Source organism: Dromiciops gliroides, chromosome 3, assembly GCF_019393635.1.
Source record: "Dromiciops gliroides isolate mDroGli1 chromosome 3, mDroGli1.pri, whole genome shotgun sequence".
NCBI classification, from domain to species: domain Eukaryota; kingdom Metazoa; phylum Chordata; class Mammalia; order Microbiotheria; family Microbiotheriidae; genus Dromiciops; species Dromiciops gliroides.
Window position 1 is genome coordinate 613282757 of NC_057863.1, and position 16921 is coordinate 613299677.

Sequence of the window (16921 nt, forward strand, 5' to 3'; positions counted from 1 at the left end):
GAGCTGCCCATTTGTGAGACAGGCTGCTGGTAGAGGTAGTGAGTTCCCCGTCACTGAAGTAGTCTTTGTGACTGTCAGAGATGCCTGATATGAACTCAAAACAGATGGTTGCTGATGCTTCCCATGCTCCAGTTCTGGGTTAGGTTAAAAAAATGCAAGTACCCCCTCTTTTTTAAGCAAACATGATGAGGTCTTTCAGACTTAATTGTGAAAAACATTCCTCTTCACTATGCTGAATTCTCAAAGGTCTCTCCTTGTTTCAACTGCCCTATGTATGTAAGGCATCTGACAAAGGAGATACAAAGTAATGGAGCCTGACTGCATTGGGTTCTGGGAATTCTCAAACCAAGGGACACCAAGGGGGAAGCAAGCCACTCAGTCATTGTGTGATCTTAAGCATATTTCCCTTCTGTGGGCCTCAGTTTCCTTATCTGTCAAATGAAGGGCTGAGATGAGAAAATCTCTTTGGATTTTCCTCCTGACAGTGGAGAGTTTCTGATGGTCAAAGGCTGATTTCTGAGTTCAGGAATTAGCTCCCATGTAGCAGGACCTGGGGGAACTTCCAGGCCCATTCCTCTCGGCTTTTCTTTGGGGGAGGGGGTTGTTCTGAAAGGAAGGGTCAGGGGGTTAGACTGTACTACATTCCACGGCCCGGGGTGTGGGTGGGGGTGGAGAAAAGCACAGTTATCAATGAAAACATTTCTCTGACTTCATGAAGATGAATGTGGAAATAGGTTTGACTTTATGAGTCTCTGGGGGGAATCCATGTATTCCATCAAGTGAAGACTTCTTGGTAGTCCTGGGGCCTTGTGTCAAAGTTTTCCCCTATTGTGACATGAGCCCTCCCTGGTGGCTCCCAGCCAATGACAAGAGTGGCCAGTATCGGACTATTTAAAAAAAAAAAGGTGGCGCAAATATCGTAAAGAAGGTTTCAAGAGGGGGGAATGTTTAACCTACTTAGAATAACTTTTCCCAAGCACTTTAACGTTCATTCAACAAGTATTATTAAGCGCTCACTATGTGCAAAGGCGCTAGGCGCCTGCCCTATTTGCGTACAAACCACGAATGTACTCATTTGAGCCTAATTGTCCATTACTGTGTGAATTTCCTGGGAATAAAACCCTAGGTTTCTTAAAAGAAAGAAAAATCAGACTTTTCACAAATTCGGCGACCTTTCCTGCGGTCCTCCTCATTAGCTGAGCTCGTTTTATTGTTGGTCTCAGGTCTGTCTCCCTCCACCCCTGGCCCGCGGCTCTTGCCTGAAGCTGGTTGGGCCTGGAATCTGCCTCCCGTGTACCTTACCCAGCTGTGGCCAGGCCCAGGGGTCTGGGCTGAGTGGGTTAAGGAGAGCATTGCCTTCTCTGAAACAATACATCTTTTAATAACCCCACCTTCTCTGTCTTTTAAGGGAAATCTTCTAAAGAGTAGGGTTAGGGAGAAGGGAGAGGGAGGTGTGTGTGTGGGGGAGGGGGGTCTCTCTCGCTTCTTGCGTTTCTCTCTAGCCCAAAGGCGTCTTTAAGCTCTCTTTATCTCTCCCTGCATCCCTAACCTATCCCTAGATCGCGCCTGTGTCTCCTCGCGTCTAACCATCCCTATCTTTCCCCGATCTCCCTCTCTAAGCTTAATGAGTGTTTCTAAAACGTATCCAGCCTCTGTCCCTCCACCTCCGGTCCATCAGTGTCTCTAAAAGTACCCACGTATTGATCTCTTAGGGTGTCCGTCAAACCTACTGATGCTGTCCGTCGTCTTTTTGGGAATCTCTCGGCTCTGTCTCTCCCTGGATCGACCCCCTACGGGTTGAAGGGGACACTGGGGCAAGGCTGCTCGGCGAGGGGGGCGACATAGGGACACTTGCTGGACATGGCTTTTGGTGGGCAGCAGGAGAGGCTTGGAACTTCCGGCCTTCCCCCGGGCCGCCACCTGTGACGCCAGAGTCGGTCGCTAGGCAGCCGCGAACGCCGCAACGGGCGGGAGGCAGGGGCGGCTCCCGGGCTCGGGTCCCTGCGGCGGCGGCGCCTGCAGCGCGGAGCCCCCTCCCCCCTCCCCCCCGGCCCAGCTACAGGGAAGGGAGAGCCGGGGCGGAGGAGGAGAAGCAGGCGCCGGCTTCTGCCCCCCACCTCCCACGCGCGAGCGCGCCGGGGTCCCCCGGGAGGCTCCGCCCGCCCGGGAGCCCCCTTCCCCCTCCCTCCCCGCCCCGTCGAGGCCCCGTTACCTGACCGCTGCCCCACCCCTAGATCTCTGCACTGCCCCCCCCGCCCCCCCCCCCGGGAGCGGGGTTCCCCTCCCCTCGACTCGCTGTGCATTCATTGTCGATCCCCTCCAGGCCCTGGCACCTCACAAGGAGGCCGGGGTCAGCCACCCACCCACCTCCCCAGACCCCTGCGCTGCCCCAGGCCCTGTACCCACCCTGAGGATCCAGGAGGCACCTCGCCTCCCCCGGGTCCTGTGCCCAACCCCGAGGGGCAAGATCCCCCGCTGGCCCTCCCAAGTCTAAGCCACTCCTGCGCCCCACCCTGAGCGCCCCCTCTTTCCCCAGCCCGTCCCCCTCATCCCAACTCGTTCGAAGAGCGGGCCCTACACCCCTCTGTACCCCTAGACTAAGCCCCGCCCAGTCCTGTCGAAGCCCCGCCCCCAGACCGCCTCTCAGGTCCCAAGTCTCCGTCAGGCCCTGCGCCGGTCCAGAGACAAGGGGTGCCCTTCCCCACGGGCCAAGTCTGCCCCGCCCCGGCCCCCAGGTCAGGTAGCCTGGGCCCCGGGTCCGGCCCCGCCCCTGCCCTGCCCCGCCCAGCCCAGTAGGCCCCCCCGGCGTAGGCCTGCGCCTGCAGCCCCGGCCAGGCCCCCGGGCCCCCCGCCGCGGCGGCAGCATGGCCTCGGAGTCGGTGAAAGTGGTGGTTCGCTGTCGGCCCATGAACCAGCGGGAGAAGGAGCTGAACTGCCAGTCCGTGGTGACAGTGGACTGCGCCCGCGGCCAGTGCTTCATCCAGAACCCGGGCGCTGCGGACCAGCCGCCCAAGCAGTTCACCTTCGACGGCGCCTACTACCTGGAGCACTACACCGAGCAGATCTACAACGAGATCGCCTACCCCCTGGTGGAGGTGAGGGAGGGGGAGGGGCAGGGGGGCACGTGCTCGGCCGAAGGAGACCGGGGGAGGGCGATGGTCCGGAGGCTCAGGCGGGCTTAGCTTCTCCAGGACACCCCTTCTACCTGGGATTCAGTCTTTACCAGCGGGCTCACGCCAATCCCCCTTGGATTCTGGCCTGCAGGCACCCCTAGCCTCCCTTTGCTCAGAACTCTAGAGCGGGCAGCCCCTAACCTGCCAACCTCCTGCCTGGCTCAAGATTCAGCTTAAATCCCACCTTCTAAAGAAAAAAAAAAAGCCTTTCTTGGTGTTCCCTCGCTCAAGCTAGTGCCGTCCAGTCTGGCTTTACCTGCGTACCTTCACATAGTGATTTGCATGTTATCTCATCCCATCCCCACCTTATAATATGAGATCTGTGAGGGTGGGGATGGTATTTAGGGTTTTCTTTGTATCTCCTTCATTTAACACAGTGCCTGGCACATAGTAAGCCCTTAATAAACGCTTGTTGACTGACTGACTGACTGACTCACATCCCTGTACACTACCCTACCTGCCTATTCAGGCTTTGACTTCCCTTTACTCTCAGACATGCATATCCCACAGAGTTTCACTTCTGATATCCACCCTGTGCCTCCCCCTTTCTTTGTGGGAGCTAACCCTTGTCCCGCCGGGGATTCGGTTCTTCAGCTTTCCTTCTCCCTGACAGAAAGACCAGGCTTTTTCCCTAAGCCGGGGGTCTCCCAGGCTTCACTTGTTGAAACTCTTCCCATGTCCCCAGCCTTTGATCCTGGGATTCCTGTTCCTCTTGTCCACTGAGTGCTCAGACCTGAGCTAACATAGGACCTTTTGAAGGAATCCTCTAGGGAAGCCTGGGAATCAGAAAGACCGAGGTCCAAGTCTCACTCATAACAGTACTTGTCTTTGTGACCCTGGGCAAGGCATGAGCCTTCTCAGTGTCCCACTGAGGGCATGACAAAACTTTAATAAATCGCAAAGTGGTTACTGATCATCACTGGTGGAGGGAGTTTCCTCACCAGAAGTTCCCTCTGAAATGACATGCCCAGCCCTTAAAAGGACAGCAGAAGGGGAAGACTTCTACCCAGAGCCCAGTTTGGCCCGGTCCTGACCTACAGACAAGTAGGAGATAGTATAACTTGAGTTTAGATAACCCTGTCCTGAAATAGCAGGTCTGATTTTATAGGAAGATGACCCGGGACCTTCCAAAGGCTGTCAAAAGAGAAACGTAGCTGGCATTTTATTAACCAGTCTCAGGGAAGGTCAAGGGGTCCCGCTTGGTGTGTGTTGGGTACTGGGCCTCACATCTGTGGCAAATTGCTTCAAGTATATTGAGGGACATTAGAGTTCCACATTCAGCCTTTGACAATTTAATTAGCTCCAGGATGCTGCTTAAGCCCTAGTTGGAGCCCCTTCCCCAAAATCCACTGGTCAGGCTGCTCAAAGCAACTCATGTCCTACTGCCAGGGAATCAATGGCATTGTTAGGAAGGCGCAGGCCTCAGCCCTGCCACTGACTTACTGTGTCACCTTGGCTGAATAGTTTTCCCTCTCTGGGCTTCAGTTTCCTAGCATCCTAGGAGTCATCTAGTTCAACCTGAACAGAAACACCCCTTTTTTGTTTTTGTTTTTGTTTTGTTGTTGTTGTTGTTGTTGTTGTTGTTGTGGGGCAGTGGGGGTTAAGTGTCTTGCCCAGAGTCACACAGCTAGTAAGTGTTAAGTGTCTGAGGCCAGATTTGAACTCATGACCTTCTGAATCCAGGGCCGGTGCTCTATCCACTGCGCCACCTAGCTGCCCCTCTAGTTCTCATATGAAATATCCCTCATTCCTCCCATTTGTTCAGGGAGATGAACCCACTGGAAACAAGATAAGAGTTTGACTCAGGCTGTTTGGGTTTCTCCTTATATCTAGCCCTATTTTCCAGTTCTCAGGGACCACCAGCATGGAAGGGAGTCAGATGTTGGGTAGTTTTCCATGATGGAAAGGGTTAGACCTGCTCTTAAGTCCTGGGGGTCAGAGAATCGAAGAAGCCTGGGTTTCTCCCATCCTACCAGTTAGGTTAACAGCTCAGTCTTATCTCAGCACTGCCAGTGCATCCCCAAGTTTCTCCCCCCTCCAAGTCCTGAGGCTCTGGTCTCATTCCTACTCTGCCAGTTGCCAGGGTCGATGCTTTCCCTCATATGTGCTGGGCTACTCCGTCATCCCTTGTTCCGTCCTTGAGTCTCCACTTTCCACAGCCTGATGACCCCTCACCTAGATTTGACAGCAGACAATGGGGGAAGCTTCTGACCTGGCCTGGCACCAAGATTCTTTCTCATAGAGGAACAGAGCATTGAGTGGAAATTGCAAAGAGATGAATTGAGAGTCTGGATGTCAGGGAAAAACTTTCTGAAAATTGGGTCTATTCCCGTATGGAACAACATGCTTTGGGAGGTTCTGCGTTCTTCCTCCCTAGCCAATGCTCTTGTAACTTGACCCCAGACCACCTTCCTCTGATTACTCTGGATTCTCACCCTACCCCTATTACATCAGTCTTCACTTGAGGTCACTTTGCACTGGGTCTTGCACAATTCTCTTTTGCACTGCACACATGGAGAGATTCAAGAAGCCATTTCCTGATTGACCCAGATGTTCGTGTTCCTCCCTGAAATCATTATTTCTGCCAAATCATAGGAGAGCTGGATGGGACTTCAGTGACCATCTAGCACAACCAATACCCCCAACGCAATCCCAACTGTAACATGCCTGGGGTCATATTGTAACTTACCAAGAAACCAGCCAGTCTTTGCTGGAAGACTGTTAATGAGGGGTCCAGAGGGGACCCATTCCATCTGGGGGAGGGGGCAGCTCTAACCATTAGGAAGTTTTTGAGACAATACATCTAAATTTGCTTCTTGGCAACCTATTCATTTGGTTTCTATCCTGCATTGGTTTATCTGTGTTGTGAACCAACCTCTGGCAGAACCTAAAACTCCTTGAGGGAGGAGACCAAGGTCTATATTCAGTGAAGAAGGGGCAGCTAGGTGGCACAGTGGTTAGAGTACTGGCTCTGGAGTCAGGAGGACCTGAGTTCAAATCCAGCCTCAGATGCTTGACACTTACTGGCTGTGTGACCCTGGGCACGTCACTTAACCCCAATTGCCTCACCAAAAAAAAAATACTCAATGAAGAGCCTTTGGCCCTTCTTGGGGTCACAGAGAACAAGCGAAATCCCTCTTCCATGTGACAGCCCTTCAGATACTTGAGGACATTTAGCATGTCTCCCTTGAGCCTTTTCCTGTTCCTTCAACCAATCAGTTCCATAGAACAGGTATTTTTTAAGTACTCTGTGTGGAGCACAGCGCTAGGCATCAAGGATGCCATAGTGAAATTAGACGCTGAATTTCTGTCCTAGATGAATGCCATTCATTAAATGAGCAGCATGTGAACTATGTACAAATCAATAGCGAGGGGACCCCAAAGTCCCTTGTGACCCAAGTACAGATGTATCATCTTGATCCAGCTGGGAGGATGATGCTATGTGCTAGGCACTAATATCTGGGGACAAAAAGACAAAAATGAGATATTCTTTCCCTACTGTTTAAGGGGGGAAAGTGTAAACACGGTTAAGTAAATATGATCAATCAATCATAAACATTTATTAAGTACCTACTATGTGCCAGGCCCTGTGTTAAGTGCTGAAGGTGCAAGCTAATTCGGGGGAGGAGATCACTACTGTAAGGGAGAATCTGGCAAAGCTTCATGTAGGACTTGCTTTGAGCTAAATTTTGAAGGAAACTCAAGAATCTCAAGGTGGGGGGAGCTGCAAGAAGCAGACCAATCCAGGCATGAGGGGATGGCCCAGACAAAGGTATGGAGATAGAACATCATGTGTGAGGAAAAGCAGGCAGGCTAGTTTGGCTAGAAGGAAGCATGTCTGAAGGGGAGGAATATGAACTCAGTCTGAAAAGATAGGCTGAAACCAGGTTGTCAAGGGCTTTAAATGCCAAGCCAAGAAGCTTGTGTTTGATCATAGAGGCAACAGGGAGCCACTGGATCCTCTTGAGCAATTGAGTGACGTGATCGGGCCTTGGCTTTAGAAATGTCATTTGGCAAGAGTGGAAAGGATGGATTGGAGGAAGAAGAATCTGCATGCAGGGAGCCTAAATGAGAAAGCCATCACAGGAGTGCTGGCCAGAGAGCTTCTGAGGGTTTGAACTTGGGTGGTGGTGTGGGGAGTCAAGAGAGGGGAATGTATGGAAGAGATATTGAAGTCATAGAACACCAAGATGTGACAATTAACTGGATCTGGTGACGGGGCTGGGATCGAAGAGTCAAGCCATCTGGCTCTAACATTCTTTGTTTGAAGGTGTCCCCTGGAACATTTCCACCGTCTAGGGGAGCCTAGGGAAGCTCAGATGTGAAAGTTCAATCATGTCATCCTCCTACTCAATAAACTTCAGTGGCTCCCACTTGCCTCCCGGATCAAATACAAAATGCTCTGTTTGACATTCAAAGCCTTTCCTAACCACTCCCCCTCCTATCTTTCCACTGTTTCACACCTTACTGCCCTCCACGTATTCAATCCAGTGACACAGACTTTCTGGCTGTTTCACGAGCAAGACACCCCACCCCTGGGCTCTGGGCATTTTTTTTTTTTTGGTGAGGCAATTGGGGTCAAGTGACTTGCCCAGGGTCACACAGCTAGTAAGTGTCAAGTGTCTGAGCCCGGATTTGAACTCAGGTCCTCCTGACTCCAGGGCCAGTGCTCTATCTGCTGCACCCCGTAGATGCCCCTCTGGGCACTTTTTGTGCTTGTACCCCCATGTCTGGAATGGTCTCCCTCCTCATCTCTGCCTCGCCCCTTCCTTGGCTTCCTCTAAGTCCCAACAAAAATCCCATCTTTGACAGGAAGCCTTCCCTGCCCTCTCCTAATTCCAGTACCTTGCCCCCGTTAATTATTTCCCAGTTACTCTGCATATAGCTTGCTTTGCACATATTTATTTGTCTGTTACTTCTCTCATTAGATTGTAAATTCCTTAAGGACAGGGGCTGTCTTTTGCCTCTTTTTGCTTAGCACAGTGCCTGGCCCATAGTAGGTGCTTAATAAATGTTTATTGATTAATTGGTTGAGATGCCACAGAATGTGTGACTGCTCTCAAATCACAGAGCAGCTCGAGATTTCCTGGAATGACTCAGACCATCCCTTCTCCCTTTTACTAGAAAGCAAAGTGAGTAGGTGGTGAACCACCCCCACCCCCATCCCACCCCTGACCAAGGGTCACTAACAGCCTAGGCCCATAGCCCACCCTTGACTGTTTTTGCTTTTTCAATTTCTTTTCTTTTCTTTTTTTTTGCAATTAACAAAGACCAATTTTCTCTCCTCTCCTCTCCCTATACACCCTAAGTATCTGTGTCTCTGTTGGCTCTATGTACAGGGTGTCACTGAGGGCTACAATGGCACTATCTTTGCCTACGGCCAGACAGGCAGTGGGAAGTCCTTTACCATGCAAGGCCTGCCAGACCCTTCCACGCAGAGAGGCATCATCCCCAGAGCGTTTGAACATATTTTTGAAAGTGTCCAGGTATGAGAGCCGGAGGGGTTTGAACTGGGCTGGGAAGGGATGCTGGCTGAGGAGGAAAAAGCCCATGGGTCAGAAATCACCTTAAGCCCCCACTTTCCATAGGCTCACCTGTTTAGGTGATCTCTGGGAGTGAGGGCCATCAAAGGGAGAATCTATGTCTTTAAACCAACTCAACTCTTTAAAAAAATTTTTTTATCAATTAACACAAATCTTTTCTTTCCCTGTCACCTCCCCATAGGGGGAAAAAGAAAAAGAAAACAAATCCCTTGTAACAAATATACAACAAATATACAACAAATAGCAAATATATAACAAACCTTGTAGCAAATATTCAGGCAAAACAAATGATCACATTGGCCACATCCAAAAATGTGTCTTATTTTGCCTCTTTGTCAGGAGGAGGGCAGCGGGCTTCTTCAAAGGGTCCTCTGGAGTCATGCTTGGTCATTGATCAGAGTTCCTATGTCTTAAGTTGTTTGTCTTTACAGGACTTTTATTTTTGTTGTATAAATTGTCTGCCTGGTTCTGCTTGCTTCATTCCGCATCATTTCCTACTAGTCTTCCCAAGTTTCTCTGAAATTGTCTCACAATTTCTTATAACACAGCAATATTCCGTTCCAAGCCTTCTACTCTCTATCATGATTTGTTCAGCCATTCCGAAAGAAAGTGGGCAATTGGTTCTTTACCACACAAAAAGAGGTTGCTGGGCACTGTGGTGAAGGTCAGTCATCTACCTTAGACCTCATTTTTCTACCTGGAAAAAAGAGATGTTGCAAAGGAACATTTAGCCAAATTCAGTACAATAGAAGAGAAGTATTTAACTCTTAGAAGGCAAGAAAATAAATAGCTCATGTTTATATAGTGCTTTGTGGTTTTACAAAGTCCTTTAAAGACATCATCTCCTCTGAACTTAACAATAACCCTGTGCAAGTTGTTAGATGCTATTATTATCCCCATTTTGCTAATGAGGGAACTGAGCCTGAGAGGGATTAAGTGAATTGTCCGTGGTTACAGAGAAAGTAAATGTCAGAGGCTGGACTTGAACTGAGGTCTTCTGGGCTCCCGGTCCAGTTTTCTTTCTATTCTTCGTGCTGCCACTCAGTGTGAAGCATGCTCCATGAACTAGGGGGTGCCATAGTGCATAGAGCATTGGGCCTGGAGTCAGGAAGACCTGAGTTCAAATGTGACCTCAGACGCTCACTGTATGACCCTGGGCAAGTCATTTAACCCTGATTGCCTCAGTTTCCTCATCTGTAAAATGAGCTGGTAAAGGAAATAGCAAATCACTTTGATATCTTTGCCAAGAAAACCCCAAATGTGTCCTTGAAGAGTGGGATGTGACTAAACAACAAAACACATTCTTTCCATTGTGTGTATTGGTTTTCTGGTTCTCCTTGTTTTGTTTGGTTTCAAGTTCATGTAACTCTTCCCATACTTCTCTATATTTCTTTCATTCATCATTGCTTCTAGCACAGCTAGAGTCTGTTGCACCCCAGGGTTTTGTAAGGAAAGTGTTTTGTAAACCATTCAGTTCCAGAGAAACCCAAGCTAATATATACTTGTTGCTTGCCTCCCTGCATGTTGGCCAAATGAGGCACAGTTTGGAGCCAAGCAGTCTTTTTGAGGGCCCAGTCTGAGTGCTCCCTGATCTGGGATAGTAGCCGGACTCTCTGCCGGAGAATAAAAGCCTCTCTCTGTTTCCTCTGCATAGTGTGCTGAGAACACCAAATTTTTGGTCCGGGCTTCCTATCTAGAGATCTATAATGAGGATATCCGAGACCTGCTGGGAGCTGACACCAAGCAAAAGCTGGAGGTGAGGACAGACATGCCCAGGTATCACCTTTCAGGGACTGTGGACCGGGAAGCCATCAGAAAGAGATGGGAATGACGCCCTTCCTGGGGACCTCAGTCTCATCAGCAAGGGCCTGAAACAGAAAATATTAAGCGTTTCTTGCAAGCAAGAGATTATGTTTGACACTGGGGATTCAAAAATGAACAGCAACCCCCATCAATCAACGCCCAAATGAGAATTTATTAATCCCCTGATGTGTGCTAGCCACTGGACATATGGAAGCAAAAAATGAAAGAATCCCTGCCCTCATCAAATATACATTCTTCTGGGTGGGGTGGGGTGGGCAGGGAGGGAGAGAGAAGCCAACAGTACACTGGTAAAGCAAATATGGTAGGGAGAGAGGGCAATGGGAAGAGATGTAGATCAAGTGGTGCTCTAAGACAATTTTGACCAAGTCCTGTATCCAGGAGCGTTTGTTTGTTTTTTGAGGGGGCAATGAGGGTTAAGTGACTTTCCTAGGGTCACACAGTGTCAGTTGTCTGAGACTGGATTTGAACTCAAGTCCTCCTGAATCCAGGGCTGGTGCTTTATCCACTGTGCCATTCAGCTGCCCCCTCCAGGAGTGTTTGGGTGGGAGGAGCTTGCAAAAACTGCACATGGGAGGAAGCTAGACAAAAGTGCTTGAGAATATCAGCAAGTGTCTGTTGGGGCCAGCATTGGAAAGGGCTTTGAATGCCGAGCCAAGGAATTTCTTTTTTTTTCTTCTCCCAGGGGCTGTTGACGTTTTCAGGGCATTTTCTTTACAGACAAATCTCAGTTCTCTCCCTGTGTTTGCTCCAAAGTTAGGTTCTGGGCAGAATCTCATGGCTGTGAATTTAGTTACAAAGCCTTTTCCATCTCCCAGGGGATGGATGAGCCTTGGTGATGGTTTTGTAGACTTGGCTACTGGCACTGTTCCTGATGAGTGTGTGCCATGCAGAGGCAGCTGGGAGAGTGGACAGAGTGTTAGGTTTGGACTTAGGGATATCTGCCCAGTGGCTCTCCCTCAGTTTACTAGCTGTGTGATCCTGGGGCAGTGGGTTAACCTGCCTCAGCCTCATTCCTTCAACTGTCAAACAGGGTAGTTAAAAGTAACATCTGCCTCAGTGGGTGGTTGTGGGGAACTTGGTGAGACAATGGATGAAAAGGCATTTTGCTTTGTAAATTTGAGCTATTATGATTACGACAATAATGATTTTTTGCCAAATGCTTTCTCTAGGCTCCGGAGAGGGAGGTGGGTACCTGACCTTTTCTTTGTTTGCAATGGGAGGTCTTCCAGGCTCACATATTCTGCCAGGGAGCTTCAGTGACCTTTTAAACACCCCTTGGTCCTCTCTGTCTCCAGGGCTACCATTCCACCCTCACTCTTTGGAATTTCCTTGGTACAATGGCCCCAGAGGATGCTGGAGAACAGAGAAAGAACTGGGAGGGCTTTGGAAGACTTTCTTCAGACTTTATAGAAGAGAGAAGGAGAAGCCCAGGCAGGCCTAGTGAGGGCAAGTGGCCCGGTCAGCGGCAAGACCGGTAGAGTTTGGGAGCAGAGGTTGCTAGCAGGGGATGGCAGGAGCTGTTTCAGCTCTCCCTGCCCCCTCAATGTGTCATTGCCAAAGTGACTTAGCTATTAGGTTCTGCCTTCGGTCCACCTGCCGCCAAGAGGGTTCTAATGATAGTCAAGAGGAAAGAGAGGGATGGGAAAAAGAAATGATGGCTTCTATTGTGCTATTGTGAATGCAACTTTAACCTAGAAATTACAGGAGAAAAGCCTGCCCCCGGACTTAGTCACATATAAATATAGTTCCATCCCTCCCCCATCCTCCTTCAGCCACTTCATACCCTGAAATCAACTCTGGGAGCAGAGGGAGGGCTGACCCTGGCCTAGTCAAGAGGGATAAAATCCCAGCTGGATAATGTATTAGCCATGTGACCCTGGGAAAATATGTGTCCCCCTCACCCCGCCCCTGCCCCACCCCAGCCTCAGTTTTCTAATCTGTAAAATAGAGATAATGATACCTCTATGCCCTACAGGGTAGTTGTGAGAAAAGTTCTTTTGTGAAGTTTAACAGGGAACATGAATTTAATTGGTTGCCAATTATTCTTACTTTATTCGGGGATGTAACTGGGGAAAAGGGATGCCTCCTACGGGAAATCTTTGCTAATAATCGTTGTAGTCAAGTACAAACTTATCCATTTACAGTGTGTCAGAGTAGCCTGCAAGCTTAGTAGAATGGAAGCTCCTTGAAGGCAGGGATTCATTCCTTCTTTTGTCTTTGTATCCCTGGCGCAGAGTAGTTGTTGGATTGGACTGGAGGATGGGGATGGGGATGGGGATGGGGATGGCATGGTCAGACACCCTCCCCACGCCCATCCCCACCCACACCTCCATCCCCTGTTCAGCATTTGGTTTTGGCTGAGCCCCCTCTCCCCATAATGCCTTCCTCTTCACTTCAGCTATGTTTGATCAGGCAAGTGCCTGATTGGTCACTTAATTGGCCCAAAGCATCTTCTGGTCCTTGCACTGGGAAGAATTCCCTCTCCCCTCCCCTTCTCTCTTTCCCTCCCTTTCCTCTCCCTCTCTCTCTCCCTCTCTCTCTCTCTCTCTTTTCCACTTTTCTTCTCCCCTCCCATCCCCTCCACCTCTTTTTCTCTCCTCTCTCTCCCTCCCCCCTCTTTCTCTCCCTCTCTCCCCCTTTCTCTCTCTCCTCCCCTCCATCTCCTCCCCTCCATCTCTCTTCCTCTCCTTTCTTTCTCTCTCTCTTTCCTCTTCCCTTCCTCCTTTCTCTCTTTTGCTTCTATCTCCCTCTTTTCCTTTCTTCTCCTCACCTTCTCCCCCTCCATCTCCATCTCTTCCCCTGCCCCCTCGCTCTCTCCTCTCCTCTACCTCTCCCCTTCTGCCATAATTCAGCCCTGGCAGTTGGGAGGAGGATTTAATGAGGTTCCTTCACACTTCAGTAATACCCACCCCTCCCCCAGTCATATACTTTCCAGTCACAGGCTCCTTGGTCCTGTTTAGAAAATTCATCTCTAAGTGAGATTTCTCTCCCCATCAATATTGATTTATCCTGCCATGCTTGTGAGTCACTGCAGTCAGCTTGAGGTTAGAGGAGGCGTCGGGGAGGGCTGCTGAGGGGATGCTTGGGGGGAGGGGCTTGCGACATGTGTCACTGCTCAACTCTTTAGCCTGGGGAGTATTTTCCTGCCCTCTCACCAGCCCCTTCATCCCCTCAGGGAGACAGCCGTTAACCAGCTGCCTCAGAAACCCCTTGCATTTCATCTGAGCCTCTAGGGACCACAGATCATAATAAATTGTGATGCAGTCCATGAATTGGCTTGTCGCCTTCCCAGCTGGGCCTGTGAGCTTTTAGCCTGGGTAAGGGGTGGTGTCTGTGGGGTGAGGGATGGGGGGGGTAGAAGCTGGCTACAAAGAACAGTTGATCTTTCCATTTCTTTTGTGCTTTGGGTTCTCTTTCCTTCCCTTGACCTTTGTCCTTTCCCCATAGCTGGGGCCAAGGGATGGGAATACACTCCCTGAAGCCAGAAAAATAGGGTAAAAGGAAAAGAGGTCGCACCTTGTATTTGAATACAACTTTAACCCAAGAATTACAGGAGGGATGACTGCAGAGGCATGCAGGCTTAGGCCAGTACAACTTCCGTCACCTCCTTTAGCTACCATAGATATCTTTGCACCGGGCCCATTTTTGTGAAAGGTGTCCTGGGAGAGTAGGAAGATCTAGGAGGTGGAAGACCCAGACCTGGAACCCACTTTGCCACTAACTTCAGCCCCCGTACTTAGTGCCCTTCTTTCTCATTCTGAACTATTTCCTTCTCTGTAAAATTCAGGGGCCAGACTAGTTGGTCCCTTAAGGCCCTGTCTGCCCCCAACATTCTTTGTTCTAAGGTCCCTCCCAGCTCTGACATTTTCTCCTCCTAGGGTCCTTCTGGCTCTGACATTTTAGCTTTCCTTGGCTAAGTCATAACGGAGACCTCAGCATTAAACAAAACCTACATATTTAGTGGCATTTATTCCCTTCAGAGAGGGTGAACAAAATCCCCACAGGCATTTGGTGGTTAATGCCCCTCTATTGGGAAGGACCGTTCCTTTCTCTAAGGACATGCCTAGGCCTGAAAGCTTGAGATTCAGAACAATTTCTCATTCTCGAGACAGAGAACAATCAAGGCCTCATTAATCTTCTCCCCTCAACCAAAGCATGCGACAATGCATTGTGGGTAATGGCCTTTCCCCTTCCTTGCCCCCCCCCCCCAGCCCACGCTTTCCTTTAAACTCCCGCACCTTCTTGCACAAACACATACTCTAGGGACAGGGATGGGAGGAGCAGGAGAGGCGTCACGAGGCCCCAGGGGGCAGATTTCTAGGCTTGGAAGCTTCCTTCCAGAAATTCCTGCTCTTTGTTCTGTATCCCTATAACGGGTTGCTATGACAACCATGAGTTGCCAGCCGGTGGAGCAGCAGCTGGGCAGAGCATGGCAGCTGGCTGGGGCACAGAGGAAAGCTGGCCCATACTTAGCAAGCCAGTGCCATCTCCCAGCCTCCCAGACCTGGACCATCTTCCCCCTTGGGGAGGCCCATTTCTCATAACCATTGCCTCTCCGTCCCAGCCAGTCTGGGCTGCGGGTCTGGGAGGGTCACCTTCCGATCTTATTCACTCAGGCTTGTGGTCCTATCTTAGAACTCGGGGTTATATTCATATTCGAGGGCCCGGGTTCTGGAGATCAGTCAGGAAAGCTCCCTCCACCCCCACCTCCACCCCCACCAAATGAGTTAATTTGTTAAGTACTGGGGCAGCTAGGTAGCCCAGTGGATAGAACACTGGCCCTGAAATCAGGAGGACCTGAGTTCAAATCCAGCCTCAGACACTTGACACTAGCTGTGTGACCCTGGGCAAGTCGCTTAACCCCAATTGTCTAAAAAAATGTAAGTATTTAATGAAGTGCTTGGCACATAGTAGGTGCTTAATAAATGTTCTCCCCTATGCTCCCAAATAAAAATGGAGGGGGGGGGAGCAACAGGAAACCTGAGCTGTGGGCAATGTATTCTAGTTGCTTCTTTTTACTATTGCCTCCTATTAATTTAATTTTTTTAATTAAAAAAATTTATCTGTTTTCTTTCCTTCCCACTTTGCCCTCTCTCTACATTGAAAAAAAGAGAAACAAAACCCTTGGAACAGCAGTCCCAGTGAAGGAAAACAAATGTCCACCTTGGCCATGTCTAAAAAATGCGTGTCTTGTTCTTGAGTCTCTCCCCTCTGTATCAGGTGATGGGCAGGCAGCAGGCCTCATCATAGGCCCTCTGCAATCCTGGTGGGTCAGTCAGGTTGATTAGTTTTTAAGTCTTTCAAGGTTGTTTTTCTTTTTCTTTTCTTTTCTTTTTGGGTGGGGCAATGAGAGTTAAGTGACTTGCCCAGGGTCACATAGCTAGTATCAAGTGTTTGAGGCCGAATTTTAACTCAGGTCCTCTTGAATCCAGGACCAGTGCTTTATCTACTGCACCACCTAGCTGCCCTCACAGTTGTTTTTCTTGACAGTAATTCTATGTCCTGTTGTCAGTCACCTTTATATCCCTGGATTCCAACCTCATCCGTCCATCTTGGTATTAAAGAGTAGCAAATCCAACCCTTGATTCTCGTTCTAACAGGGTATCTGAGGATGCCTTGAGGGCCTTGCTTGTCATTGTCAGCCTCTGAACCTTAAGGTTCATAAGATCATAGATGACTTTAGAAGTCATGTAATCCATCCCTCCAGACCCCAATTTTTGTAGATGAGAAACTGAGGCCCACCTACTTGTCCAGGATCACATGGCTACCAAGTGCCTCTGGTGGGATTTGAATTCAGATCTCTGTGATTCCAAATCCCAGCACCTTATTATTATGCTACTTCCTGGAATACGGAATGCCAGATTTGGAATGAATTGGAAAGGCCATCTAGTTCAACACCTCAGATGAGGGGACTTCTGCCCAGAGAGGTCACATAGGCAAAGGGGCAGAGCTGGGATATGAAGCCAAGTTTTCTGACTACAAAGCCAGATAGCATGTTGGGATGGCCCAAAGGAAAGAACACTGAATTTGTTAGGAAGCCTGGGTGCAAATCCATCTCAGACAGTTCCTGGCTGGGTGACCCAGGACAAGTCATTGAATCTCTTTGGGCCTCAGGTCCTCATCTGCAAAATGGGCGTGTGGGACTCTATGACTTTTTTTTTTAGTGAGGCAATTGGGGTTAAGTGACTTGCCCAGGGTCACACAGCTAGTAAGTGTTAAGTGTCTGAGGCCAGATTTGAACTCAAGTAGTCCTGAATCCAGGGCTGGTACTCTATCCACTGCACCACCTAGCTGCCCCTTCTATGACTTCTAAGATCCCTTTCACCTGTAAATCCAGGATCTTCACCTTCACCTGACAAGTCAGTTTCCTCTTCTATCAAA

General features: G+C 49.5%; 1 protein-coding gene across 1 annotated transcript in view; it reads left to right on the forward strand.

Moving 5' to 3' along the window:
- Positions 1-2846: 2846 nt before the first annotated feature.
- KIF17 (kinesin family member 17) overlaps positions 2847-16921 on the forward strand; it is a 62458-nt gene continuing 48383 nt past the window's right edge. The window contains 3 exon segments of the mRNA XM_043996093.1: positions 2847-3095; positions 8513-8659; positions 10371-10472. Of these exon segments, the coding sequence (XP_043852028.1) occupies positions 2865-3095; positions 8513-8659; positions 10371-10472 (480 nt within the window). The 5' untranslated portion in view covers positions 2847-2864.